The 25521-nt window shown below is 38.9% G+C and overlaps 9 protein-coding genes across 9 annotated transcripts; 2 read left to right on the top strand and 7 right to left on the bottom strand.

The window, feature by feature from the left end:
- Positions 1-741: 741 nt before the first annotated feature.
- Positions 742-4099, bottom strand: MELLADRAFT_116192 (uncharacterized protein; the record flags this gene model as incomplete). Its single annotated transcript, XM_007409071.1, has 15 exons — positions 742-1155; positions 1235-1359; positions 1468-1539; positions 1654-1785; positions 1874-2168; positions 2244-2392; positions 2461-2545; positions 2619-2851; positions 2941-3042; positions 3109-3186; positions 3254-3324; positions 3423-3496; positions 3606-3750; positions 3848-3972; positions 4044-4099. The coding sequence occupies 15 exons, from the start codon at positions 4097-4099 to the stop codon at positions 903-905; spliced, it is 1995 nt and encodes a 664-aa protein (XP_007409133.1).
- A 333-nt stretch (positions 4100-4432) lies between these two features.
- On the bottom strand, positions 4433-7299 carry MELLADRAFT_48006 (uncharacterized protein; the record flags this gene model as incomplete). Its single annotated transcript, XM_007409070.1, has 8 exons — positions 4433-4984; positions 5064-5222; positions 5298-5610; positions 5680-5883; positions 5962-6216; positions 6288-6671; positions 6738-6882; positions 6966-7299. The coding sequence occupies 7 exons, from the start codon at positions 6833-6835 to the stop codon at positions 4703-4705; spliced, it is 1695 nt and encodes a 564-aa protein (XP_007409132.1).
- Positions 7300-7637: 338 nt separating this feature from the next.
- On the top strand, positions 7638-9075 carry MELLADRAFT_85437 (uncharacterized protein; the record flags this gene model as incomplete). The annotated part of the gene is made up of 4 exons (XM_007408869.1): positions 7638-8106; positions 8152-8341; positions 8419-8762; positions 8882-9075. The coding sequence occupies 4 exons, from the start codon at positions 7638-7640 to the stop codon at positions 9073-9075; spliced, it is 1197 nt and encodes a 398-aa protein (XP_007408931.1).
- A 1475-nt stretch (positions 9076-10550) lies between these two features.
- MELLADRAFT_105577 (uncharacterized protein) lies at positions 10551-11257 on the bottom strand (the record flags this gene model as incomplete). Its single annotated transcript, XM_007409069.1, has 3 exons — positions 10551-10613; positions 10759-11145; positions 11207-11257. The coding sequence occupies 3 exons, from the start codon at positions 11255-11257 to the stop codon at positions 10551-10553; spliced, it is 501 nt and encodes a 166-aa protein (XP_007409131.1).
- Positions 11258-12224: 967 nt separating this feature from the next.
- Positions 12225-12650, bottom strand: MELLADRAFT_62359 (uncharacterized protein; the record flags this gene model as incomplete). Its single annotated transcript, XM_007409068.1, has 1 exon — positions 12225-12650. The coding sequence occupies one exon, from the start codon at positions 12648-12650 to the stop codon at positions 12225-12227; it is 426 nt and encodes a 141-aa protein (XP_007409130.1).
- A 1503-nt stretch (positions 12651-14153) lies between these two features.
- MELLADRAFT_105579 (uncharacterized protein) lies at positions 14154-15398 on the top strand (the record flags this gene model as incomplete). The annotated part of the gene is made up of 3 exons (XM_007408870.1): positions 14154-14616; positions 14685-14811; positions 15263-15398. The coding sequence occupies 3 exons, from the start codon at positions 14154-14156 to the stop codon at positions 15396-15398; spliced, it is 726 nt and encodes a 241-aa protein (XP_007408932.1).
- Positions 15399-15829: 431 nt separating this feature from the next.
- Positions 15830-18031, bottom strand: MELLADRAFT_62361 (uncharacterized protein; the record flags this gene model as incomplete). Its single annotated transcript, XM_007409067.1, has 7 exons — positions 15830-16136; positions 16214-16695; positions 16770-16919; positions 17027-17356; positions 17416-17733; positions 17797-17933; positions 17965-18031. The coding sequence occupies 7 exons, from the start codon at positions 18029-18031 to the stop codon at positions 15830-15832; spliced, it is 1791 nt and encodes a 596-aa protein (XP_007409129.1).
- Positions 18032-19392: 1361 nt separating this feature from the next.
- Positions 19393-20271, bottom strand: MELLADRAFT_85439 (uncharacterized protein; the record flags this gene model as incomplete). The annotated part of the gene is made up of 3 exons (XM_007409066.1): positions 19393-19396; positions 19450-20060; positions 20149-20271. 3 exons carry the CDS (start codon positions 20269-20271, stop codon positions 19393-19395), a joined length of 738 nt encoding a protein of 245 aa, XP_007409128.1.
- Positions 20272-21962: 1691 nt separating this feature from the next.
- On the bottom strand, positions 21963-25064 carry MELLADRAFT_85440 (putative oligopeptide transporter; the record flags this gene model as incomplete). The annotated part of the gene is made up of 12 exons (XM_007409065.1): positions 21963-22230; positions 22304-22483; positions 22570-22679; positions 22777-22993; positions 23065-23464; positions 23555-23721; positions 23788-23870; positions 23944-24283; positions 24403-24572; positions 24673-24776; positions 24847-24922; positions 24984-25064. 12 exons carry the CDS (start codon positions 25062-25064, stop codon positions 21963-21965), a joined length of 2196 nt encoding a protein of 731 aa, XP_007409127.1.
- Between the last annotated feature and the right edge of the window lie 457 nt (positions 25065-25521).

Here is a 25521-nt window from a genome sequence, read left to right on the forward strand (position 1 = left end):
TTTAGAGATGCACCAAACCTTTTGAATGATGTTCTTTGATCTTTTCAGATGCTCCTTGATTTTGTACTTTGCATGGTAGTTAGCAAGAACAAGATTTTTGACATCCCATTGAATTGTATACTGTGGTATTGAGACAGAGAAGCAAAGTTGAAGAGTTGCTGATAGGATGATGAATGGTTCTGACAAACATGCAATCAGATCAAAAGCCGGTTTAGAGCTTTGATGTACATCACTTTCATAAACATCAGAACAAAAGCCTTTGATCAAGACCTCAAGCTGCAATCATGCACAGACCAGGAACTGGGTTTTTCTCTTTGATTAAACAAGCTTTGATGAAAATTCAGTACTTACTAAACTTAATCTTACTCTCATCAAACTACTTCAACCAACTCATCAAAATCCTACATAAAACATTCCTCATACATTCCTCACACATTCCAACTTAAATGTTTCTGCAACAACTCCTCAACATTCATTTTTGACCAAACCAATGTCCATAACACATCTTCCAATCCACAACTTATGCACAAAACTTCTTGACAAGACATACATGCAAAAGACAAGGGAACAAGAAGGAACAAAAACAATGGCTTGCCCTTTTGGTGGATTGAACACCAGACCTTTCCATTTCAATTATGACACAACATACGAGTGGAACGCTCTACCACTGAGCTAAAGGGGCTCTTGCGCATTGCAGCCAAAACCGAGAATTCGAAGCCTCTTTCTGCAGAAATCATGTGTATATACTATAAACCACTTTTTAAAGATCATCAAAGTTGAATCAAACTCAACAATACACAAATCCAACCAAAAGAATATCAACTTCAAACAAAAAAGAAAAAAAAAAGAAAAAAAACCTCCATTCCATTCTAAAACTTCCAATTTGTTTCATTTACATTTTCTCATAACCCTACTCCATTCACAACAGTTTTAGTATGACTACTACTACTACTAGCACCACCCAACCAATTCAACCAACTTCCACTTCCTCCAATTCCATTATTATTACTTGTACCTAAGAACGAATTAGGTTTATTCCATGACTTATAAGCCACATAAGCTAAAGCAGAACTAGCTCCAATCAATGCACTTAATGATAAATAAACGGTTAATTTATCGGAAGTTTTTTCTGATCCACCTGGAATTGAAGAATTACTAAAAAACCAAAAACCGCAACCAACATCAGACTTCAATAGCTGAAGGGGTTTAGAAAGAGAGAAAGAAAGGATCTTACGGATTGGTTGCTATTCCACATAAGATTGGCCATAGATCTGCTGTTTGATTAGTTCTCATACTTACAGCTACCGGTACTCTTAAACTTAATTTACGACAATATACATCAGGTTGAACTTCATGTCTCTGAAAAAAAAAACAAATATCAATCAAATTAATCATATGATTTCAATCAAGTGTGAGATTTTAAAGTCAAGAATCAAGATTTTGAAGAAAAAAAATTACGTCACATACTTGTTGAGCTAGATCTAGATCTGCTTTACTTGCAACAAAAAGGGTTGGAATATGATCTACTTTAAATTGTTGCTAATTGAATCCAATCGATTCAGACAGAGAAACAAATCAGTATCGAATCTTGATAGATACCTAACATTCTCATGTAAAAAAATGCTACACAGGGCGAAAGAAATGGGGACTTACTCTTAGATTGCTAATGTAAGAAAACGAATTGGTATCTGAACTATCATACACAAATACTAACACATCTGCCATTCCCAATCTCTTTGAATTCCTCAAAACTTCACCACCTTCCCAAGCTGCAAACTCTTGAACCTAATAAAAGACCAAAAGGAACACAGTTCATAATCAATTCCATCCTAGTCCAATTCAATTCAATATACCAAAAAAGATCAACACTTACAACTAAATATTTCTCAGCACCTTTATACTCAACACTATTGACGACCGTTAAACTACCTCCGTTATGATTCCCATCAAAATACCTTTTTTTCACTAAATTTCTACATATCGAACTTTTACCTGATCCTACTGCACCAAACACATAAATTAGATATGTCGTTCGATTCACTTTGTTTTTCTTTTTCCTTTCTGATTTTCTTGGTTTAGTGATTGTTAATGCATTTGTGGTGGGTGATGGATAACCTAGATGTGCAAGATATGCTAATGTCACTCGATGATCAAGTAAAGTGGTCATACTACAGAAAGTCAAATTCATTGAACATCAGTGTCTTTGAAGGTAAGCGGAATATGATGACATGAAAAAGATTTACCTCCATTGAGCTAGCCAGCCTTGTAGTGTAACACAATTACTATCATTAGTAATCGTAGTATCAGGAAATCCTTGATTGATCCATGGATTTCCAGGCGAAGTACTGAAAAGAGACTCTAATTCTTCCGTGTTCAATGCACCATCTAAATCCTAAATCAGAATGTAAAATTGACTTTATCATTCTCGATGATCAGGAAGAGGCAATCCCTGAAACACACCTGATCAAAGGTTTCAAACAGATCTGTAAAAAACGCATAACCAGAAGGACTAAGTTCGGCTGAACAGTCATTTGGAACATCGAATCTATCCCAAAGAAAAAACAAAGTTCTCAGTAAGTATAGCCAAGGAAGAGTTACAGGTCAAGATTTCAGCGAACCTAGGAGCTAAAAATGTTTCACTTAGTGTGAGATCATCACCATATCCAAATGCTCTCAATACACCCCAAACGGTTTCTAATCTTCCACGTTGAATGAAACAGGTATGTAAATAAAGAAATCCTTCTTGAGTGATATGACCATCAAAGGTTAAAAATTGAGGATTTTCTTGTAACACATCAGTTTTGATCGTCCTGAGCTCCTTAGATTGTAAAGGGACACCAAAACATTTGCGCTAGAATTCGAAATGTGAGAAAAGAATGAGTAAGTGGAATGCTCGAATGTGTTGGTTGTGTGTAAAGTAAGGAAAAGATATGGACCTACTTGAAACTCGTGTAATTCTTCGTCATCTAATACGTTATCTTTATTAACATCGCACAATTTGAAAACTCGTGTGAGAGCATTCACACAGGCAGGTTTCATTGACTAAGGAATTGTCAAGATCAGAAATCCAGGATAGACAGACATCCACAAGTTGATGATTTGACCTACATGTTCTCTTGAATCATAAAGGGGTGCTGTTGGATGTAGAACAGCATTTTGAGCCAGGTAAAAGGTTTCACTAATGTTCTAAGACGTGGTTAGAAAATCACAGTCAGTTAGCTTGAACGAGGTCCGGAAAAGATATAAAACATACAAGTGAAGCTTTTGCACTACATTCGATACAGGTTTCCACTTCTTTAAATTCTCTCATCAAAGGCGCCAATTCTAGATAAATTCGTTCGATGATCAAGAAGCCAAATTTTCATTCAATAAGTAAGATAGTGAATCCAAGTACATCCAAATCAAACCATTTAAGATCGCACCTGATTGAAAAGCTTCATTGGTAACATCTTCACCATCTCTTAAATCAATCTTGTTTCCCACCAAAATCACTGGTCTAAAAAAAGTAAATCACCAAATATGAGAAATCGAAATCATGAATCTGAGTGACTAGGATAAGTTAGGTTTTTGGGAATGGGTTCAATTAAAAATTGTGATGTACCTACACATTCACACCTAGTGACCTAATGGTAGGTAACCAATAAGTAGTAATTCGATCGAATGAATTAGGACTTTCAACTGAATAAATGATGACGACTACATGAGCTTTTCTGATTTCTGTTTCAAGATGATGTCGATCTTCAGGACGTGCTAATCAAAAAAAGTTCAATGAAAATCAACATCAAAATCAGATCAGGATGTGATTCGAGGGTTTTTTAAAAAAAAGTCAAGAGATTTTAAAATTTACGAGATGTATCGATTAGATGAGTGGTGATGTTGGGAGTGACTTCAGGTGGGATTGAAACCTCTGGTAAGACTAATCCTGATGGTAATTCGTAGAACCTTTCTTTGATCAAGGCAGTGATGATAGTACTATTTTGATAAATGCAAGATCAGTTTGAGCTCCTGATGTATGTTTCTGAGAAATGAATGAATCAATCTACCTTTTACCAACACCGTCATCTCCACACAGTACCACTCTGATATCACGTCTGGCCATTTTGAGTTGAGATTAGATTGAGCAAATCGTAGTGCTTGATATATAGTGGTAAGTGTTGGTGTAGGGTGATGTTGGAGAAACTTACAAAACCATGAGATCCCGAATTCAACTCGGGTCGGATCTCAACTTCTCATCTTATCATTCCGGACTTAAATTTACTCTGAGTCTGCACTTAACCACAAACTTAACCAGCAGTAGGAAAGTTTGCAATGGGGCCAATTGATATTCCACAAGCTGCCCAATGATACTTTAACATGGTTTCACTTTGTTTTCAGAGTTTGATAATAGGAGCATTGATCAACCTATGTATGCGTATTGTAGCACAGATCATTTAGTAGGACTCAAGTAGGTGATCATTGCATTCGTATATAATCAACAACAACTTGTATCCCTTCATGAACCAATGTTATAAATTCCAACCCTCTCTCTAAAACTATATTTCTAGAACGAATATATAGAAACTCAATCAGACTTCATCACATTCACTAAACGTCAAATCAAACCAAAGTCCATAACCATCAATCAATCTCCACCAAAAAAAATATATAACCCTTTCATACTTTTCGCAATCCACCTCAAAAGTCAAAAAAGTTCCTAATCTATCTAACCAATCAAAGTTCGAACTTCTTCTTTACTTCTAACCAATAAAGTAGAAGCAAATTCATACTTATTTAATGGATCCATCACCGAATCCCAAATCCGTCCATAAGCCAAACTAATCAAACCTAAACTATCATGATGAACTTTTGATGAGTTTTTAGTTGAAGAAAGTAAAACTAATCGAGTTGAAACTAAAGTATCTAAATTCATTAAGAATTCATTAAATTCTTGAACTGATTTCGTGATTTCTTTTGATGAACTTGATTCTATTCTTGATAATGGTGTCTATTTTGATGGTTTCAAATTTCAATTAGTTGGTTTGTTTGATGCAAGGACTTAAGAAACTCTCGGGGTATAGACTTACATCTCCTTTGGTCTCCAATGCTTGGATGATAGGTTGTAAACCGGATGATTTCAAGAGCTGATCAAAGTGTTCTTGAGTTAAAAGATCTAAATGATTCTTCAGTCGTTCTTGTAACTCTTCTTTCTTATCGTGGGTGAATGCAAAAGGACCAAGGGTTGCCTAAAATCGTACCATTCGAGAGAGTTAGACATCAGAGATTGTAATCTTAGAGCAGGATGATATCATCTTACGCACAATCATAAACTCCAAACAATTGATCCAAAAAATAGATTGATCCCACTCTGAAACTCTCAGAGCCGCCATCTTGGTGATCAACTCTAATGCTGGACCGATCGTCAATTCCAAGACTCGATCAAATGACTTAGCATCAGCTTCTTCAGGTGAACCATCATTATAAATTGACATTATATCTCTCAAATTAGACATTGCCTCATTCAAGGCAGATGGTACAGATAAATCGACGGGTGGCTGTTCAATAAATCGCATATGTCGAGCTGATAGTGAAGCCAAGATTTGAAAGAAGATTTCATATGCATCTTCTGTGATTCTACGAAATCAAGAGGCAAATGGTTAGAAAGGTTCAATTAGTTTAAACAAATATTGAATCAATCTCAACTCGGTTAATGTCTTGGTCAGAAGGGCATCAGGTCCAATGGTATTGGTCATGGTAGCTTTATAGAAATCTAATAAGCTTGCTAGTTGATAGGCTACAATACTACCCTCTTGACTTTTGATGGTCTGATACACTCTGATCTTCAAAGGCCTTCCACACCCTTCCATATGCTTATCCAGTAAATTTCTAACCCTCTTACGATCCTCACTTTGTTTATCAATCGGAATGGTCTCAGTAGCTGATGTAATAGTCTGGACGTCTAGATTTGATGTCGAATCCGATAACTTTGGTGAAAAGATCCTTGATTCACCTACTCGCCTTCCATCTGATTTCAAATCGAACAAGCTTTCTAAGAATTCATGTTCGCTTGCCATAGTCTGATGTACCCATGCTAACATGTCACCAACATATCTGATTGGATCATGTGCATTGAGCTCAATCGGTCTGGGTAAACCATTAGGACCTCCTCGAGTCAAGGCATCGAGGAACAAGCTCGACAGAGCAGCTGATCGAGTGGCCGACAGAACCGAGAGTGCTTCACTGCAATACATTTCAAGCATCAGCACTTCACTCCAAGACGCAGCTATCTTGGTGATAAGAAAAACGCATACTCTAGTAGCTCAGGACGACAGTTGAGTCGCTGGATAGCTTTTTTCATCAGAGAGCTAACTTCTAATTGTCCTTCTTCTCCCTTGGATAGACCAGCTCGACATTCAAACAGAGTCCATTTCATCACTTTTTCATATCCCTTATCAAGATATTTACTAATAGCTTGCATGATATCAAGTCCAGCTGTTTCGGTTTCGGCAGGGGTCAAGTCTCCTGTCAGAAGTGCAGCACAGTCTGATCGGATTCGTTCACAATGGTCCATGGCTGAGAATAAGTGTCGATTCACCTTCACATCACGTGTGGTTAAAGCTTGGATTTCAGGTTCAGTCAATGTGAACCGATGCAAGAAGACTGTAGCAAGTAATTTTTTATTTGCTGTTGATTGACTTCAAATTTTCAAAGTCAAAAAACTTGAAGTGCATTTCAAACAGAGAAAAACTAAACCGACTCACCTCGCTTTCCTTAAGCCATCAGCATGCTCCAAAAGATACTTGGTACCTTGATTAGCAGCTATTAGCTTTTCTTGAGTTTCATCACAACATTCATGCATATGGTCTATGTGGGCTTGTAAATCGTTTAACTCCTGTGAAATCGTTTCTTTCAAAGCATATGCCATCAACTCGGTCAAGAACTTTGAAAAAGGACTTGTGATAAACCAAAAAAAAGGAACTTATGCTCACATTGTTAAGTCCAGCGAAAATATCAAGAAATTCTCTAGACCTTAAACGAAGACGATCTTCCACTACTCTTCTTAAGCCACCTTTCTTTAAATTGTGTAAATCGGTAGGTAAGCTCGATCCATCACTTGTAGTTTCTTGATCTCTTCCAAAGCTATTTAAAATCTTTAGGGCTGAACGGGTAGTTGGATCTTCGAAATTACTGGTAGCTAATATTTTTGAAACTCGAAGTGAGAGAGCTGTTGAAGCTGAAGTTGAAGAAGGCTTGGATTGTGAAGAAGATGATGGATCCATTAAGTTGATGTGGTGGTCTGATGACGATATTCCTTGATAATTTCACCAGCTTCAACGGTAGGCCGGAGAATCAGGGGATTGGTCTGATACACCCCTGATAATCGTGATAATCTTGCATAAACCCATGATGCATGGGTTTACTCCGGGGATTAGGCATGTAAAATCTTGTTCACCTATCATCCTAGCAGTTTGACAAAACCAATGACAAACCCCTTAAGCCCGCCTTAAACACATGGCCTGATTGTGGAACTAGGGTATACTCACAGGTGACATGTGGGAGGTGACACGCCCTACATCCGAAATCCATCACTGCTTCATGCATCCTTGACCTTCCACACTAACACTGTTGCTTACCCTCCCACACTTCGGTCAATTTTAAAGATGCTTTTACGTGATTTTGTTGCACAGCTCAACAGTCAATCACCTCAGCTCTCTGCGACACTCAACGTCGCCGACTTTGTGCGGTTCGCCACCCTGGCCGCTGAAGCCCTACACATCGCCGGCGAATCTCTACGTCTGACATCAACTCGGTTCACCCTCATACCGTTCCTTGCAACAGCGCTATCGCCTGGATACCCCCATGACTTATATTCTGAACTATGGCGAATCATGTTTGCGATCTTACCCTCGTGTCGAATCAACCCATCTGCTACTGTCCGCAAGTTTGGCATGCAGGAGGATCTTACAACCAAGCTTCCCGAACGCTTTTTACGCGCACCCTTTTCCCAGTGTCTTGTTTGCTGCTCAAATGGCCACTCACACAACTTACATGTTCACTCGCGCCTCAACGGTTACCTGTACGACGTTGATGGCGTCCACACAATTGAGACCGTCATTCTATGCTGTTCCAGTGAGTTTCCAAATTCTATCCAAATCCCAACGTCACTTACTGAAGTTACTGTGGTTTGGACGGCAGACCAACTCTGTGGCACCTTCTACAGACCTAGTTTTTATACTCGAGATGGTTTGCGACATTATTATACAAACGAAATGGGACGCGACCAGGATTATCTTCACGTACACTGCCATTACTATATGACTTGCCGCTTGGCCTACATGTTCCGGATCATTCAAATGTTAGCACAGTGAGTGATTCATGATTCTGTGATCCTTTCTCCGTATAACCAGTCTAACACTGACATTATATTCGCTCCTCATTTAGTGTATCACATTTCAATCTGGTTAACTGGTTTAACCAGATCTTTGTAGATGACTCCGATGTTGCCACATTCACCCCCCGGCAGGGCTTCACTCCGTCTCTCTCAGAAGAAGTGTGTCGCGATGGGCTTATACTTCACTCATTGATCAATCACGCAGATCGAAGAGGGTCTTTTCTCGCAGTAACCTCCAGTGGCACCGATTCAATCCGTTTCGACTCGGCAATCGAATTGCACCTCAATCAATTGGATATTGAAGGATCTCGATACCGGGACCATTATTGCTCCAGCTGTGTCCGCTTGACACCTGGTGGTGTGGATCCAGATACCGGTGAAGTGATCTACAAATGTATGTCACCCAATTGAACGCTTCCCGCTTGCAACTGCTGACACCGGGATTTAATACATCGGCACAGCTATCCGTGCAGTTGTCACCGACGGTCTGACAATTGGGCACTGGCGCTGCAGCGCCTCATCTCAGCAACTGCAGGAAATCTCTCGATCTCTTGGACAGCCCCCACCTGAAGGCCCTTGCACAAAGAAGCTGGCAAACATCAACGATCGGTATTGCACCGACCACTTTCCAATCCTGGGTGGGCGCTGTCAAGCACAACCCTGCCCTAAGCCAGCGTGTAAAGATAGCCAGACTTGCGACAACATAGCCCACATTGAGGCATGGGCCAAATTTAATCAGCGTGTCCAAGGGAATTTCTCTCTAACCTCTATTCTTAATTGTCCGGGCTCTAATCTCAATATTGATCCTACGGTGCATATGAATTCTGAGACCGGACAGATTGAAGATCTTGAAAGCTTGCAGCATGCTGATGAGTCGCAGAGAGCACACGAGGGTGCGCGGGACGGCGGCGAGTCGCAGGCGGCTGGCAAATACTTGCTATCTCGATCTCGTACACACAATGATCAGTTGATTGTAGCATGTTGTGGAATTATATTGGCACGGAAAACCTTTTATAATGCGGAGTCCGTCAGTGCAGTCAAGGTGAGTTGGTATGGTTAAAATGCTTCCTGATTCTGTGTCTGATCTGTGTCACATCTGGATGTCAATCAAACAGGACTTTCTGGAAGAGTCCTTCCCACGAGGTATTCCAGAGGTGGTTTTTTATGACAATGCATGCCGGTTGACCGAACATATATACACTGGTAATACGGATCGTACTCGCTTCCTTGGAACTGTCATACCCGTGGATCCATTCCACCATCGCTCCCATGCAGAAAGCGATGAATTCTGCCGATTATTCACTGACCCAAGTCTCTTTCCTGATATCCAAGAAGACGGAAGTTGGATCTTTAACGCTTCAGCAGGAGAACTTAGTAATATTTGGTATGGGGGATTTGCGTCAATGTGTAGAAATATGCACCCACTTGTATACAACTTGTTTTTGGAAGAGATGTTATATTTCAGGAATGCTTGGCTGACAAAGAAACTGGACAAACGCCCAGGAATGGAGTTCCTTGGAGAAGGGGCCCTGTAGGTTGGAATACATGAGAATACATTTTTAAAAATCAAACGCTTAAACATCACAAATATTGAAGGTTTTACTTTGTTTTTTTTATGCTTTAATTTTTTCTCCAATTCAACCTTTTGAAAACATGTTACGCTAAGGTAACAGCCAAGAAAATTTGGTTTCTAGAAATTGATATCTGTTGTGTTGAGTGGGGGAACCACTCATTCTCCAATCATTAATGATTAGTATTCAAACCTCTTGATAAATTCTTTTTATCGGTCTCTTATGGTGGGTGAGGGGTTGATTGAAACCCTCCCCTTGAGTTGGAAATACGATTTTTGAGAAGTCTTGTTGAAGTTTAATGTAACAATAACACAATCGTGTCAAGCTCAATTGTTAATTGAGAACAATTGCAGTTATTCAAGTGAATGTGGGGGGTCAAATGAGTGTAAATTGAAGAATGAGTGGAAAGAGTAATTCAACAACATGCGGTGATCTGAAGAAATTGACTCATTAGTCACGGGCAAGAATTGCTTTGGGTAACTGCATCCCATCAGGGAAGCTCGCGGATGCGGCCTAAGAAAGAGTAGTTGCGCACCTGTTAAGGAAGTCACAAAGTCAGTTATGTTTGCCTACATCACGAGGTTTTTGGTTAGAAAAAAAGTGTACTCTAACTATGAAATTTTTGGAGATGGGATCTCTCCCTTGTACTGTGCCATTGAACCAGCATGTTGTACCTGCGTAGATGTTCCCCCAATCAGCTGGACGTGGACTGAGATGAAGAAAGCGATATGTGACGTCAAATGCAACTAGGTGGTTGTTCTGGGTGCCGGGAGTCAATATCTTGTCACTTTCAAGAAATAACAAAGACCATGGACTTACAACAGGGTCATAGCAATGGTGCTGTGCAGTGACAGTCAAATTCCAAACCCTTGGAATGGCCACGTTGTCAAAGGTAACATTGAGCACCTTACCAAGGCCACTAAGCATGGATCTCCCAGCAAGAGCTTCCAGATCAGGACAGTGGGTTCCAACCTCAATGCGTGTGTCAAGAGTATGTTTGATGAAGGCTTCTTCAGTTTTGGAGTCAATCCCAAGAGGCCCAATGAGTTGATAGGTTCTACATTGCTTGAGCCTGTGCCGTGGGAGAACATATCCAAGAGCTGTCAGTGGTTCAATGTGGTGACCACCTTCATCATCTTTCAAGGTGAGACTGGTTGGGGTTGAGAACCAACCAACTCCTTCCTCCCCTAATCTCACACGTGTTGCCTGTACGGAGTATCAAGGGTTAGCATTGAGCCATGAGAAAAAAGGCAAGATGTGACCTTACTTCGGCTGTGGTGGGTACAATGGTGGTCAAGAGGGCGGTATAATCATCCATCTTTGAGTGGTGGCTGAGGTGAGTGGTTTGTAGGGAAAAACAATGAAAACTATGGACAATCTTGACTATGAAAAAAAGCGGAATATATGACTTTGATTTACACAAAAGTCAATAAACACTATAGAAACGTCTTTGTAAATTGAATTCTGATGGTGGCTGGATGGGGAGTTTATGAAAGGTGAAAGTTGGGTAACAAAGATGAATGAAAAAGTGGGAAAGATGACTGAGAAAGTGGGTAAGATGAATGAAAAAAGGGGAAAACGGATGGTGGAATAACTTTTTCATCTTATGCGTGGCCCCTATATACCACCTAGCAGTTTTGAGAAAATGAGCAATGATCCGTTAATTTAATTTGACAAAAACTTATAACCCTGACTAGGCTACTTCATCTGACTTAGCTGGGATTGACCAATGTGACCTGTGCCACGATGAGGAAACAAGGAGATAGCTTGGCATTCCGTTACCGGTAAAAGGGGTGGAATAAACGTGATTTGCCTTGTGGTGTTATTCAATCAAGTGATGTCAAGTCCAGATGCTGCTACCTGACTTGGTAAAGGTTCTATGTTAATATTGTTACTCACAGCTCTACTACTTGCTTTGTCATCTTTTGTTTTTCATTGATTCCCTTTTCAAAATCCCTAATCCCTAACAGAACAGTGAAAATCGAGAAGATCAGTGAGATTTACAAATGTTGAATGGTTTAAATTCATTGAGATTTGATGGAGTTCCAAAGCTGAGTCAAAACAAAATAGTAAAGAGAATTATAAGAAAACAAAATAAAGAGCTACCCAGGTAAAACAAAAGAATATGAAAAGTTTTGCCTGTTCACTGTTTGTGTTAGAGCTTGTACAACACAAGATCAAGGGAAATGGATGTTATAAAATCCAACGAATACTAATTAAGACATTCCTCAATGTCCCTCTGTAAATACATCCAAACAGATAGCAAAGAAGAAGAATGATGGAAATCAGCTTGTTTGCTCGTAATCAAAGCACTTGAGGTGTGAGGGGGGTGCAAAAAGACTTACAGCAGAGTCTCTCGATGCTTCACAGACTTGGTTCATGGGATCATTAACATCAATAAATTTCCATACCCATAACTCCAAATGTTCTTCTTCAATCAATAACTTCTTTAACATGTTTTCGGATGTCATAATCGTTTCCTCTGTGATGTCTTTCAATGTATCTAATAACTCACCCTTCTTCTTTCGTGAATCTGGTTTCTTTTCATAATATCCTGGTTTGACTTCTACAAACCAGGATATTAATGCAATCACGCGAAACACCACTGGATTAAAGGCAAGTAATTCTTGAAAGGCAAGGAACTCTTGCACTAGAAAGATATCAAGATGTTTGAAATCAAAAACAAACTCATCCGTCTTCTGTGATGACATGAATTGTTGCAAATCAAATTTGATCCTTCATACTACTGTTGTTGCATTTTCCACAACGAAATCAAAATTTTGCATCACAGGCCAAACCCAAACTCCATCCGAATCAATCGCCTTCACATTAGTCTCTTCATCATAATATCTTAATCTTTGTCCCACATTATAATAACTCTTTCAAAGGATATATTCAGGAAGTGAGATAAGGTGATTAAAAGTTGGAACCGCATTGATGAGTTCTTCGAGAAATGCATGTCGACAATCGAGCCATAGACCACCTGCTACTGTGTAAGAAATTAGACTAGCTCTTTGTGCCATCTTGTATTTTGAATTTGAAACAATTCAAGTCAGTGAATGAATGTGGCTTGGAAAATGACTGGTGAAGGAATCTAAGAGAGACAAGGATGATGATCACAATCAGATTCTCCGGCGTAAATTGGAACAAGCCAAAGTTTGTCGTCTGACAAAAGCTTTTGAGCTGTAGTGAAAAAATCTAAATGCCACTATTGTTCAAAGATCACGTTAAAAAAACCGAAGAGCAATGTATCAAAAAGATAGGTATAGTCCTACTTTGAAAGGACAAAGCCCTGATTCCCCAAGGCAGTTGAAATCAAAGCAGGCAATCGCTCTGACAGCATTTATTCAAATACATAAGTCCTACTTCAAAAGGACAAAGCAGTAATTCTCCAAGGTGACTTGAAATGAAAAGCAGTCAATCGTGCTGACATGATTTATTCAAATGCATATGCTCACCATTGCTCTTTACACCTTGCGATTGAAAGCATGTAATTTGCTCTGCAAGGCCTTCTATTGATAGTGGACGCTTTTAATTCTCAACATGGCTTTTCAACCGGTGCTTATTCATTTCCTCTCTATATAAACACCCATCTGATGATAGTTGTTTCGCCATCGTCATCAGACCAGTTTACTTAAATCAACAACTCACAACCATCGACCATCATCACTACTTCAATTCAATCATCACAGCAAAACAAACCCTACTCGCATATCCTCCTAGAAAATACCATCATTCTCTTTGTTTGAGGGCAGTGTGCCAATAACAATAAATTGAATATAGTCTTTCATCGCTCTCATCTCATTCGATTATTCTCTTTGTTGGAGGGCAGTGTGCCAATAACAATAAATTGAATATTTCATCGCTCTCATCTCATTCGATTATTCTCTTTGTTGGAGGGCAGTGTGCCAATAACAATAAATTGAATATTTCATCGCTCTCATCTCATTTGATTATTCTCTTTGTTGGAGGGCAGTGTGCCAATAACAACAAATTGAATATTTCATCGCTCTCATCTCATTTGATTATTCTCTTTGTTGGAGGGCAGTGTGCCAATAACAATAAACCGAATATTCTAATCAACTATCTTTTGAAAACTCTATTCTCTTTGTTGGAGGGCAGTGTGCCAATAACAATAAACCGAATATTCTAATCAACTATCTTTTGAAAACTCTCTGTGTATCCCAATCATTCAACACCGTCCACTTTCCAAAATGGCAAGAAGCAACTCAAAGCGAAAGTATGATTCCAAGAAGAGGACTCAAAAGAACAAAGCCACCGAGAAACAACACAACAAACTCAAGGTTGCACGCGAAATCTCACGCAGGAATCAAATCGCCTGTGAATACGGACTTCCAGATACTGCAAAGTTCTTCTTCTTAGAGAAAAAACCCTCATCAGTACCAAGGAAGTTATTCCATCATGGGATCGTGGTCTTGGTTGACAAAAAATCGCTAGAGCTCCTTTTGATTGCCCAATTCAACGAGTTCAGCGACATGCATCCCGAGCTTCTCGTCCAATTTGAATCCTCAATATCTACATTTTATCTTCATGGTATCTCCAGGGGATTTGTGAAGAATAATGGTGCAACTCGTGGAGTCAATAGGCCTGGAGATATGAGGGCCATGGGTTGGCGCTCCGCAGCGGGTGTAGCTGCCGATGTTGGAAAAGATGTTTGTGAGTTCTTCTATATATTTACGTTCTAAATCCAGCTAGGTGACTGTGACTGATGAAACCCCAATTAGGTCACTACTCCCTTAATCAAGCAACATCCAAATCCGAGGGAAAGATTTGGATTGATATTGAACGCAATTCACTTCTTCTGCCTCAGGCCAAAGACTTTTGGGCAGAAAGGTTTTCGATTCTTTCGATGTCAGCTTTTTCCGCCAATTCACAGATTGCAGCTGAAGCCAGTGTCCCTTCTTTCGACTCTCCAGGATGGGAGACATCTGCTAATAGCCAAGTCTGGGCCTCCAATGTGGCCATTACTCGTGATAATTTTACCAATAAACCACATCGTGATAAGGATGCCACACCTTATGCATTTGGAATGTTTGCAAGAGTCAATAGAGAAACCGGCAAGCCTCACGATATAATCAAGAACCCCTCTGATTGTCACATTGAAGGTTCTATTTTTTGTTTATCAGACTACGCTGTTGGTATTGATTTTGATAATTGTAATGGGATTGTTGAGATTATGGAAAACGCAAGTCAAACACTTTACACTCAAGTCCACCACGAAGAACAAGCTGACAGGGAAAGAAATCATCCCATCCAAGGCATTTTTGACACGGTTTGGGTCCTCTTGCCAAATCTCTTCCAGGTTGGTGAAATTGGGTAAGGCATTAAAACTAAAGAAATCAAGAATGTCAAGGAAGGCGTGGGAGTTGTATACAAAGGATCATATAAAGGGTTATGACCAGCAGGTATACGTCAAATTAGATAAGTTGTCAAAATGAAAGGAGATCTAAGATTTGATTCAATTTTGTAAATAAAATATGTCTTTCTATACTTTTTTGAACAAAAACTTTTGTATATAACACAGTGCACACTTCCAATTGTTTAATCCAAAACCCAGTGGGGAGTTTAGTTCGAATCAATTTAAAGTAAGTGTTAACCAATGTATAATCATCAAGAGGAAAAGGTTCAAACTGCAAAGCAACAATATAAACTTTTAAATACAAACTTTTTGCAAATCCCAGCTAAACTCTAACTAACTGAAAGGCAGAAGGTCAAGGAAACTGGAGCAGTGATTGATACGGTTGATAATTCAGGCTACATGATCTTTTTTGAAGTTTCTTTGAAGATGCAAAAAATGATGAAGGGTTTCAATATTGAACAGTGTAAAGTAAATTCTAATGGTGCTCTGTGATTTGACCAGCGTTGGGTTCTAACTTTTTGAAGAACCCCCTTGAAGACTAGCCACTTTGTTGAACACATCTATGTAAACATCACGAGCCTCATCTACAGTTGCCTCAGGCTGACTCTGAAACCTGTTGAACATAACTTCGTAATCAACCTCTTTGATCCATTTGCGATAACGATACATGGAGCTAGTGAACTTCCATTCACCACCAAAGTGGGCTATCCATTTTTGCTTTGGTCTGCCAGTCAAGGCATCCTTATACCATGCAAGGAGGGTAGAAACCAGGACTGTCGTTCCAGGCCAACCACCTTGAAGCTCGGTTGTTGATGAACTAATTGTTGGTGTACAGAGTAGAGTATCCGTCAGTCAGTGAGTGCAGGTGTAAGTAGATATTGCAAAGGATCTTACTTTGTTTCAATCTCATCTTCCCGTGTTTCAATATCCCCAACAGATGGTTGCACGGGTCCAGATAAAAGGTCACTGGGACTTGGGAGTTCTGCCGAGTCATTGGGTGACTGGGTCAAATCAATGTGCGGAGTGGCTGGGGTAGGTGATGGAGATGGAGATGTTTGGGATGATGACGAAGGGAAATCCTTCCCTTGTGTGTCCATTTGAAAGCCTGTTGCATTGGCGACTGATAGTGAGCAATCAGTTTGTTGTGCTGGTATGGATTTTTGAGATATAAGCGGAGTTGTTGGTGAAGAGGGAGTTTCGCAGATTGCTGGGAGATCTGATGTTGATAAAAAGGCGGAAGTTGGGGGGGTCTTTGCAAAGATGGCGGCTACGGAGTGGTGTGTAGCTGTTCGGGGGATTACAACCGTCTGGAGACGCGCCACGATCTTGCGTTGGTCGGCTCGGAAGCGGTGTGGATATTGGACCAGTGTGTCACACTACAGAAATAAAGAATCTCACCATATCAGTATCAGCAAAGGACACATGAAAGACGAGCCTGAATGGAGCTTACCCATCCCCCATTTTTTTCATCCCAAAAGCTCAGCGCACGATTCCACTGTGGAACTGCTTCCATCACTGCCTGCATCAAAAGCTCGCATTGGCCAAAACATGCTTGAGGCCACTGTGGAAATACTGCAGTGTAAGCTTTTGGTTCAACAGCCTGTAGTCGGGGAAGTGATTGCAAGGTATGGAAAAAAACATCAAAAAGATATGGAAATAAACATCAAACAATGTCATAAGACAAAGCATAATAAATTAGACACATACATTGAGCCATAAGTATATGGTGGCCATTTTGCTTAAGTCGAAGCGGTTCAAATGCTGGTGTGCAGATTTTTCTCGTTCAATTCGATTTTGATGAATCAGGGCCATACTTTGAGATGATACCAGGCGCCCAATGGAATTTGATGATTGGGCCCACTGGTGAGGGGTGGAGCTCGCTGCTGAGGCTCTTGATTGTGCTGCCGATTGAGAGTTGGCCGTAGCAGCTTTGGCAATTGGCTGAGCTTGATGGCCAAAGAGTTCCAGTTGCTGAGGCGGAATCACAGATTTGCGTGGGTGTTTGGTACATAAAGCTGAGCCGAATTCAGTGCAACACTTGAGATCAAGGAAAAAATCAGTTGCTGAATTAAAAAAGGTAGGAGACGCAATCTTACCCCACGACAATACTGAGATGGACACCCTTTGTTTCCGGCGTCCTTATGGTTTTGAGACAATGAACCCTCATTGACTCGTTTGCAAACAACGTGTGGTTTTTGGAGAGGGCGAGGATATGGATGATGTCGTCCAGTAGAGCAGTTCGCAGCCGCGGGAACGTCATCAAGGATTTCGCCTTGTGTTGATACTCTAGGTCCCCAATCACCGGGTTTGGAGACAATTGGTCGAGGAGTTCCGAGGTTGATCATGGCAAGTTCATGGTTGAGTTGATCACATCTCCAGGTCTTCCAATTGTGTTCGTTTTGAGGGGTAGGGCACTGCGGGTTGGAGGAAATTTTTCAGCTTTTGGTTAGGTTTCAAGTAAAATTCTTGCTACTTACACCGATGAGCCAAGAATCAACTTTTGCTTTCTTGTATTCCATTGGAACCATACATACAGGACATCTCAGGCCTACTGGTCCATTCAGGTATGGTGTTGGTAGCGCTATGACGTGAGGGTTGACCTTGACATATTTTTCTGATATTAGGGTTGGGACGACCATCCTCACTGAGTTGAGGGAAGAAAAGTTTGCTGAGATTTGTATGTGGTGATGGTGTGAGAGCAGAGTCTGGCATTATGAATCTGGAGGCTATACAAAAATATTTGTTGTGTGGATTTTTTTTTCATGAAACACAGAGGGTATGCTGGATTGGGATAGGAGCGAGCTTAGGGTCATGCAGGTGTACAGCGTGTGACATGGCTGATGATCTTACAGTACAGACCACGGGCTGTATGGTTTTGGTAGTTTTTGACTTGAATCCAATTTATTCTTGGTTTGGTTTAGGTAGATGTATTTCACTTAAGGGGGTGTAGGTGTATTTATCACAGTTTTATCAATGTATCAGATATTTATCATTATCAGATTATCAGAACCATCCCCGGAATCTCCGGTGCTCCCAGCTTCAACTCAATTGCTTCACACCCCGACCCGAGCTAGACTTGGAGAGCTCCGGGCCCCGTGTTCTCACACCCCGTTAGATTTGGACAATTCTTCAGAGATCTTGGCAACACACCCAAGGAAGTCATGAACCTTTCCTTCACTTAATGCTACGCTCAATCTTGGGAACAGAAAGAAAAAATTTGTAAAACGTTAAAAAAACCAACAAAGGAAAAGATGAAAATCTGCAATGATTGATCCCTGTGAAGAAGATTACTTGGTCCATATTCAAGAAAAGTAATTTTACAACTGTTCTTGGTTTCAATATGACTCTGATTAAATAACTTTTGATTTTTCTAAGAAAGATTCCTGCTTATTTTGGAAGTCAACATATATGCATTTGATAACAGTTCATCAGGATTAAAGATGAACACCTGACCCATATTTCCTGTAAGCTTCTTCAACTTGATTTTGGCTCAAGTTCTACAAATTTAAAAGAAGAAGAGCCAAGGTTGGACCAGAAAGGTCACTAAGAATGTAAGTAATGAGTTCTCTTGGGTTTGTTTTACTTTGCTTTTGTAGATAGATATGAGTCAAGGGGAAGATGTAGTTGCTATTTTGTTTGACCAAGACTAAGAATCCCCATGTAGCTGGTAGAAAGATTGGTTACAAGGTTATGGTCCCAGATATTCTAGAATGAGATTGGGAATACCTTTGAAGCAGCAGGTATGAGAGATATGGCTTCAGAACCGCATACCTTGCAAACTCAAAAGGTAAATACACATCTAACGGGAATTGGGTATCTCAGTAATAGCAAATATCACAACGCAGGATGACATTGGTCAAAGTCACAATATAAATAAAATGGATTGATTACCAAGTCATTACAAGATGGTACAAGAATTTAAAACCTCATTCAAGTTTTTTTGATTTTGATTTCCTTGATTCTCTAAATGCTAGTACTCTAGCTTTCATCCTTAAAACTCGATCATCTGCTTCTAATTGTTCTCTTTCCTCACTTTTTTGTGATGAAGAAATTTGATTGAAAAATCAAGTTGATTAGCTTTTGGTTTAAAGTTATTTTTTCTCAAGTTTGTTTCAGGGGTGGAAACTTACTTTTGAATTCTTTCCATGATCTCTTCTTTCTCTTCTCTGATCTTTTTTTCAATCGGATCTTCTTCTTCCTCAACTTCTTCTTCTTCTTTCACTTGTTCAGATAGGTCTGTATTGTTAACTTGATGTTCATTTTCTGGTATCCCATTCTCATTATACGGTACAGGTTCAACAAATATTGAAGCTTTTGTAAAAACAGAACTTTGATCTTCTGGTTCTTCTTTGGTAGCTAAAGAAGCTTCAAAAGCTGCCCATTCTGGATCTTCTTGTATGGGATCAGGATCTGTTTCGTCTGGAGATTTAGAACGTGGTGGAGGTCGTTGTGATTCGTCATCAAAAAAGCCCGATGGAAGGTTTGAGGTAGGTGTTTCGTCTACTTCTTCAGCTTCTTCTTCTGGTAGTGTGTCGTCAAATCTTGTCCTTTTAGTCTCACGAAGAGAATTCGAAGTTGAGCCTTCTGTGTTTTCTGATACATCTTGATCGGAAGTAGGTACTTCTGACTTTCTTTTTGCACTAGAAGCTGAGTTCACTTGGAGAGATGATTTTTGATTTTGAAGACTTAAACGATGTTGTTTTGAAGTTAAGTGAGAAGGCCACAGTGCTTCTGTTTTAACCTAACAAAAAATCAATAAGATAAGCTTCGAGACGATGACGAATAAGTATTTCAATACAAGAAGTAACAGACTTGATAAATTCACGCACAGCGAGACCGTTACAAAGAGTACAGGTTAGTTTTCCAATCGTATCATATTTGGCGTATTCATGTTGAATTCGTTTGGCAAGTTGTCGCTCTTTCATAAGCGAACGTAAAGCTTTTGATGACATCTTTTTGAGGATTGTGAAATTCAACTTGAGATGGTGAGTTTGAATTGTTCAGAGTTGAGGTTTACAGACTGAGAACTTTAAGGCGTGAGATCAAATGACAAGAAGCAATAAGAGCTGGACCCAAAGCCCCGCACGCTGACGGCACACCAGACGGGTCAACCAGGGCCGGCGGCGGTACGGGCAAAATGTGTACCCGGCTCAAGAAGGCTTCTGGTCAAGTTTGAACACATCATCAATCTTTTCATGAACATTTCCTTCCTGGGTCATGTCATACCAACTCCTAACTTTCTCAAAATAAATTGTGTAAGCCAAAAAAATCATGCAGAAATTAACTTTACAAAACATTTCCTCACTTCAAAATGATGTCATAAAGAAATAAGTAAGTCACACCATGTAAAATTCCGGGTAGCATGTTGATGTGCACACACCAAAAGTAATTCATAGAGGGATAGTAGATAATTTGAAGAGGTCTTTGGATTCAAAGACACATTCCCTTTGTCCAGGTGCTCAAGAAAGGAAGGTCAACAAAGGGGTGCTGAACTTGTCACTAAAATTCAATAAAGCCATATAAACATTTCTTTGTTTTTTTCTCAATTATCTTTGTGTGTGCAAGTTGACGTGCTACCAGTGAGAAAATGGAAAGGAAAGAAAGAGTGTGAAGGAGATCAAAGGGTGTGGGGTGAAATTTAGAAGTTGATTGAATTTAATGAAAGTTCAATCAACAGAGGAAGAAGCAAAAAGAGTTTCTTATCTGATAATTAAGAGCCTCAAGTCTGTTTTTTATAAATGGGTCAAATATATGATTTCTTATATTGATCATATATTGATGCCAAACATCACCTCTTCTTTCTTCAAAAGCCATAAAATCTTTTTGACTGATAAGGACTTTTTTAGGTATCTATAAATGTGTTATAGAGTTTTACAAAATCTGCCAAACCAGGCCCTAAGTAATTTAATGAAAAACACATAAGCTGATCATCTTGAATCTAATGAATGTTCAAAATGAAAATCTTTCCAATTGTAATCAATAGTGGCTCTCAAAGTAGACCTAGCCAACCCATGAGTTGACTTTTTTTGGCTATGACTTGAGCTATCAACAAATCTCAACTTTATACACAAACTTCCTATCAATAAACTGTGACATACTGGGTCAACCAGGTTTTGTTGGAACCACTCCAGGCGTAGTTCAACTAAAATAACCAATTTCAGAAACTCTTTTATTTTGAATTGATCATCAAAGATTTCTAAAAAAATACCAAAAAAAAAGATAAATCTCAAATGAAAAATACAACTCCATGAAAAATAAAACAAAAGGATGTTTCTATTGATGTACCATAACCTTAATGATAAAATCCAATATAAACGTAAAAGAAAAAAACCATAATGTACAAAACCCTTTTATTCTATTCCAATACATCCAATCAACACAAACAGACACACTGACACACAAACACATTCATTGAGACATTTATATATATATAAAACAAGACATGTAGATGGGAAAACCAAAAAAAAGAAATCAAATCCTTAAAAAAAATAACAATCCAAAGCGATCAGATAATCAACAAACGATAAATCTATAGACCAAAAACAAAACCATAAGATCAATCAAAAAGTCTCCAACAATAACAAGCACCAAAAGTAAAAAAAACTCACCTAGAACTTTTAAAAGAAACAAACCCCATCATTTTTTAACAACCACCACAATACCCACCACCACCTAACCCACAACCCCAACAACTAACCGGACCGAATCCAAAAGACTTCAAACCCAAACCCAGAATACTACCAATCCCTTCACCCAAAACGAAACCTGAACCAATAATGATCCATCGAATCTTAATTGATTCTTGATGTTTTAAAGATTGATTTCGATTCACAAAATAAATAATCGTTCCTCCAATCATTCTTGAAATCGAAAATGATGGTGTATTAATAAATCCTACTGAAAATGCTATTCTAAAAAATCACCAAACAAATCTTATCTTAGTTGATGATTCAAAAAGGTTTGGAAGAGTATCGAAAAACTTACCCGGATGGTAAGTATTGTGTCCAACTTAGTTTAGAACGATGGTGTCGATTAAGTAAAGTTTCAGAACTAGATAACAATCTAAGTGTAGAGACTCCAAAAAAAACGATTCCAAACACGATCATAGTTTCTTTACTTTTAGGTGGTAATTCTCCATTATTAACTAATCTAGCTAAACTTAACCTATAGACCAAGAAAGAAGAAAAGCACAGTATTAGGAAGAAAAATTGAGAAGACGTTTTTTTTGGTTGTTCAAGAAATTAACTTACCAAACTGCTGCTGTAGGTACTGGAAAAGATGTACTAGGTAAAGTAAACGTTTTACTATAAATCAAATAAACACCACTCGAAACAAACACCGAAACAAATGAACCAATCATCTAAAATCAAAACCAAACATTGTTCTTTATCAAGATCTATTCATCCATCATCACCAAACATCAGAATCTCAAAGTTGAAATCAAGATGATCACTTACTTGACCATAAAACATACTTTTAGGTGAAACATGATGAAGATAACCGGTTTTGAAATCTTGCATGATTTCACCACATTGCATTGCTCCTGCTTCAGATATCCCTCCGGCAATTAAATTCGCTACAATGTTATTAGGTTGAATTAATCCAAAGATTAATTGTGAAATCTTTCCAATGGCTGAAACTGGATTCAAATCAGTTTCTCCTAATGCTCGAACCCTATATATATATGACAATGGTATTAAAAATCAATCCTCGGTTTTTTGAGTGATGGAAAATGAAAAACTTACCCTAATAAACTGAATAAAGATGCAAGTCCTAAAGCGATCAAAGTGGCCCACCATTGAATTCCTTCTGTTCGATGAGTACCAAAGATTAAAAACATAAATCCAATACAAACTAAACAAGAAGTCAAGAATCCGCATAACATCCATTTCATCTCTACTGTATCTTCATCATCAACATGATCATCATCATTAGAACTGGTTCCAATCTCATCACGATGTGACGAAACTGTTGAAAGAGAGTCTATGGAGCTTTGACGAGGTGTTAGTGAAGGTCTTCGTACTGATCGGGTTGAAGTTCTTTGGTATTTCAACTTTTGTTGGATTACATATGTTAAGATGACTGAGGATAAGCTAACAATTGATTCAACCATCATTATTGATAATGCAGGCCACAGAATCCAACCTGAATCACGATCAAAGTCGTAATGAAGATTCAGATTAAAATCCAGTTCAGTACGTGGAATGAAGAGAAAGACAAGATGTGAATTTTCACCTTTAGATCCATTTTCCGAATTTCCAACTTCGCCTGGAGCCCATCCTTGATTCTTGGCAAGAGGAGATAAGATTGCCCAACTCACGATCATACCAAGGTTCATACTATAAACCGTATGAAATCCCATAATGATCCCTTGACCAACGAACGCAAAGGATGGGGTAAACCTGTAAATGTATATTGGGATTAGTTGTAGTCGACCTTTTTGAAAATTAGTTTGTTTTGCTACGTACCACCATAACCATGTATGAGCCACTGGACCAAAAACATCAAAGATAGGTATGGCATATAGCACAGGAAAGGCCAATGACAAAAGCTACAAAAAGTTTGATAAATATCTCAGTGAACGAAACGCAATATTATAAATAAGGCGGGATTCAAGAGCATACAGTATAAGTGATCGAGGCACTGAAACTGATAATCAGAGCTTTCCATTGAGCCAGTTTCGATTTCTTTAACTCAGGATGATCTAAATCAATAGGAGTAGTATTAGATTTACTTAAACTATCTTGATCTTCAATTTCATTTAAACTTGTAGGTAATGGAATATATTCGGTTCTTGAAGGAGAATTGACACTTTCATCACTTCTAAACCTAGATCTTTTAAGAAGATTTGGACTTGGTAAATCATGTAGAACTGATAAAACTTGAGCTGTTGCTATTCCAGATGGAAATGCTAATTGTTCTTTAATTATTACTTGTTTTCTTAATGGAATAGCTAAATAAACTCTACAAGAAAAATGGAAAAATGAAATAAAATCAGTTTTCAATTCATCAAAAAACAAACAAGAAGTGTAGATGTGTAAGAATGAAAGGAATCAAAAAATAAAAAAAGTTTTTTTATTGACCCAAAAAAAGCAACTGCTAAACACCAACCAATCAATGAAATTGGTGATAAGATTATAGGTTCAGATCCATCTAATTTTAAAGATAATTGTGATAAAGCTGGAATGATTCCAACCAATCCTGCTGATAATGGCATTGTACCCATTGCAGTTGCAGTAGTTTGAAGTAAAACCTAAGATTTATTAAATATATTGCGATTCCAAAAAAAATCTTATCAACCTCCTTTTTTGGTTTAGAATCAATCTCACCAAAAAGATGACGTGATGACATACGTTTTCTTTGATGGATAATGGTCGACTTAGAAATCTTCCGGGAATCACTTTAAAGATTGCGTAACCAAGTAAACTCGATTGTAATGACATCATCGATATCCAACCTATTTATTTCAAATCCATAATCCATATTCAATTGAGGTATTTTCGATCAGAGAAAGTGATTGGATTGACCAGTTTGTAGTCCAAAGTACATATTTGTAAAGGCTAAGACTAATCCAATAGATAATCCTACACCTACAGATCGAAACTATTGAAACCAAGATATCAGTTGAATGAAGACCAAAAGATGAAGAGATGGAGTTTCTTACTGTAAAATCAGGTTCGGTTTCTTGATCCATTGTGGCAGTGGTAGTGGTGGTCGTTGAATGATGCTGAGAGATACTAGTCATGAAGATGGATTGATATCGTGTTGTTTGATTGAATGATAGAAAGTGTTTGAATCGTGAATGAGTTCGTTGTTCAGTGGTAGTAGTTCATTTCCTATTAAGTTGAGTGTCGATCACTAAGCTTAACTAAGCCCCTCTCGCGCGGCTGCGTCCGCGCCCCTCGAAGAGGGGCTTACACCGGACTCGTGTTTTTTGGCGGGTGAGCTCCAAAAGTTAAGTCCTCTTACGTTGTTTTTTGGACTTCCACTCAAACCCTCACCGTAGAATTTTGTGACCTTCGAGTATGTTTATCTTCATGAGATGCTACACATTCTTGTACCACTTTTATCCACCACTCAGCTCTGTGACGCTTTCAGGGGAAGTTGCCAGATCGGATTGAATGTCCTCCTGTAACAGCTTAAGAGGGCCTGTACAGCCTAACGCACAAGATTTGAGAATTTTTGTGCTCGCCTCAAGCTTA

Source organism: Melampsora larici-populina (assembly GCF_000204055.1).
Source record: "Melampsora larici-populina 98AG31 unplaced genomic scaffold MELLAscaffold_14, whole genome shotgun sequence".
NCBI lineage: Eukaryota > Fungi > Basidiomycota > Pucciniomycetes > Pucciniales > Melampsoraceae > Melampsora > Melampsora laricis-populina.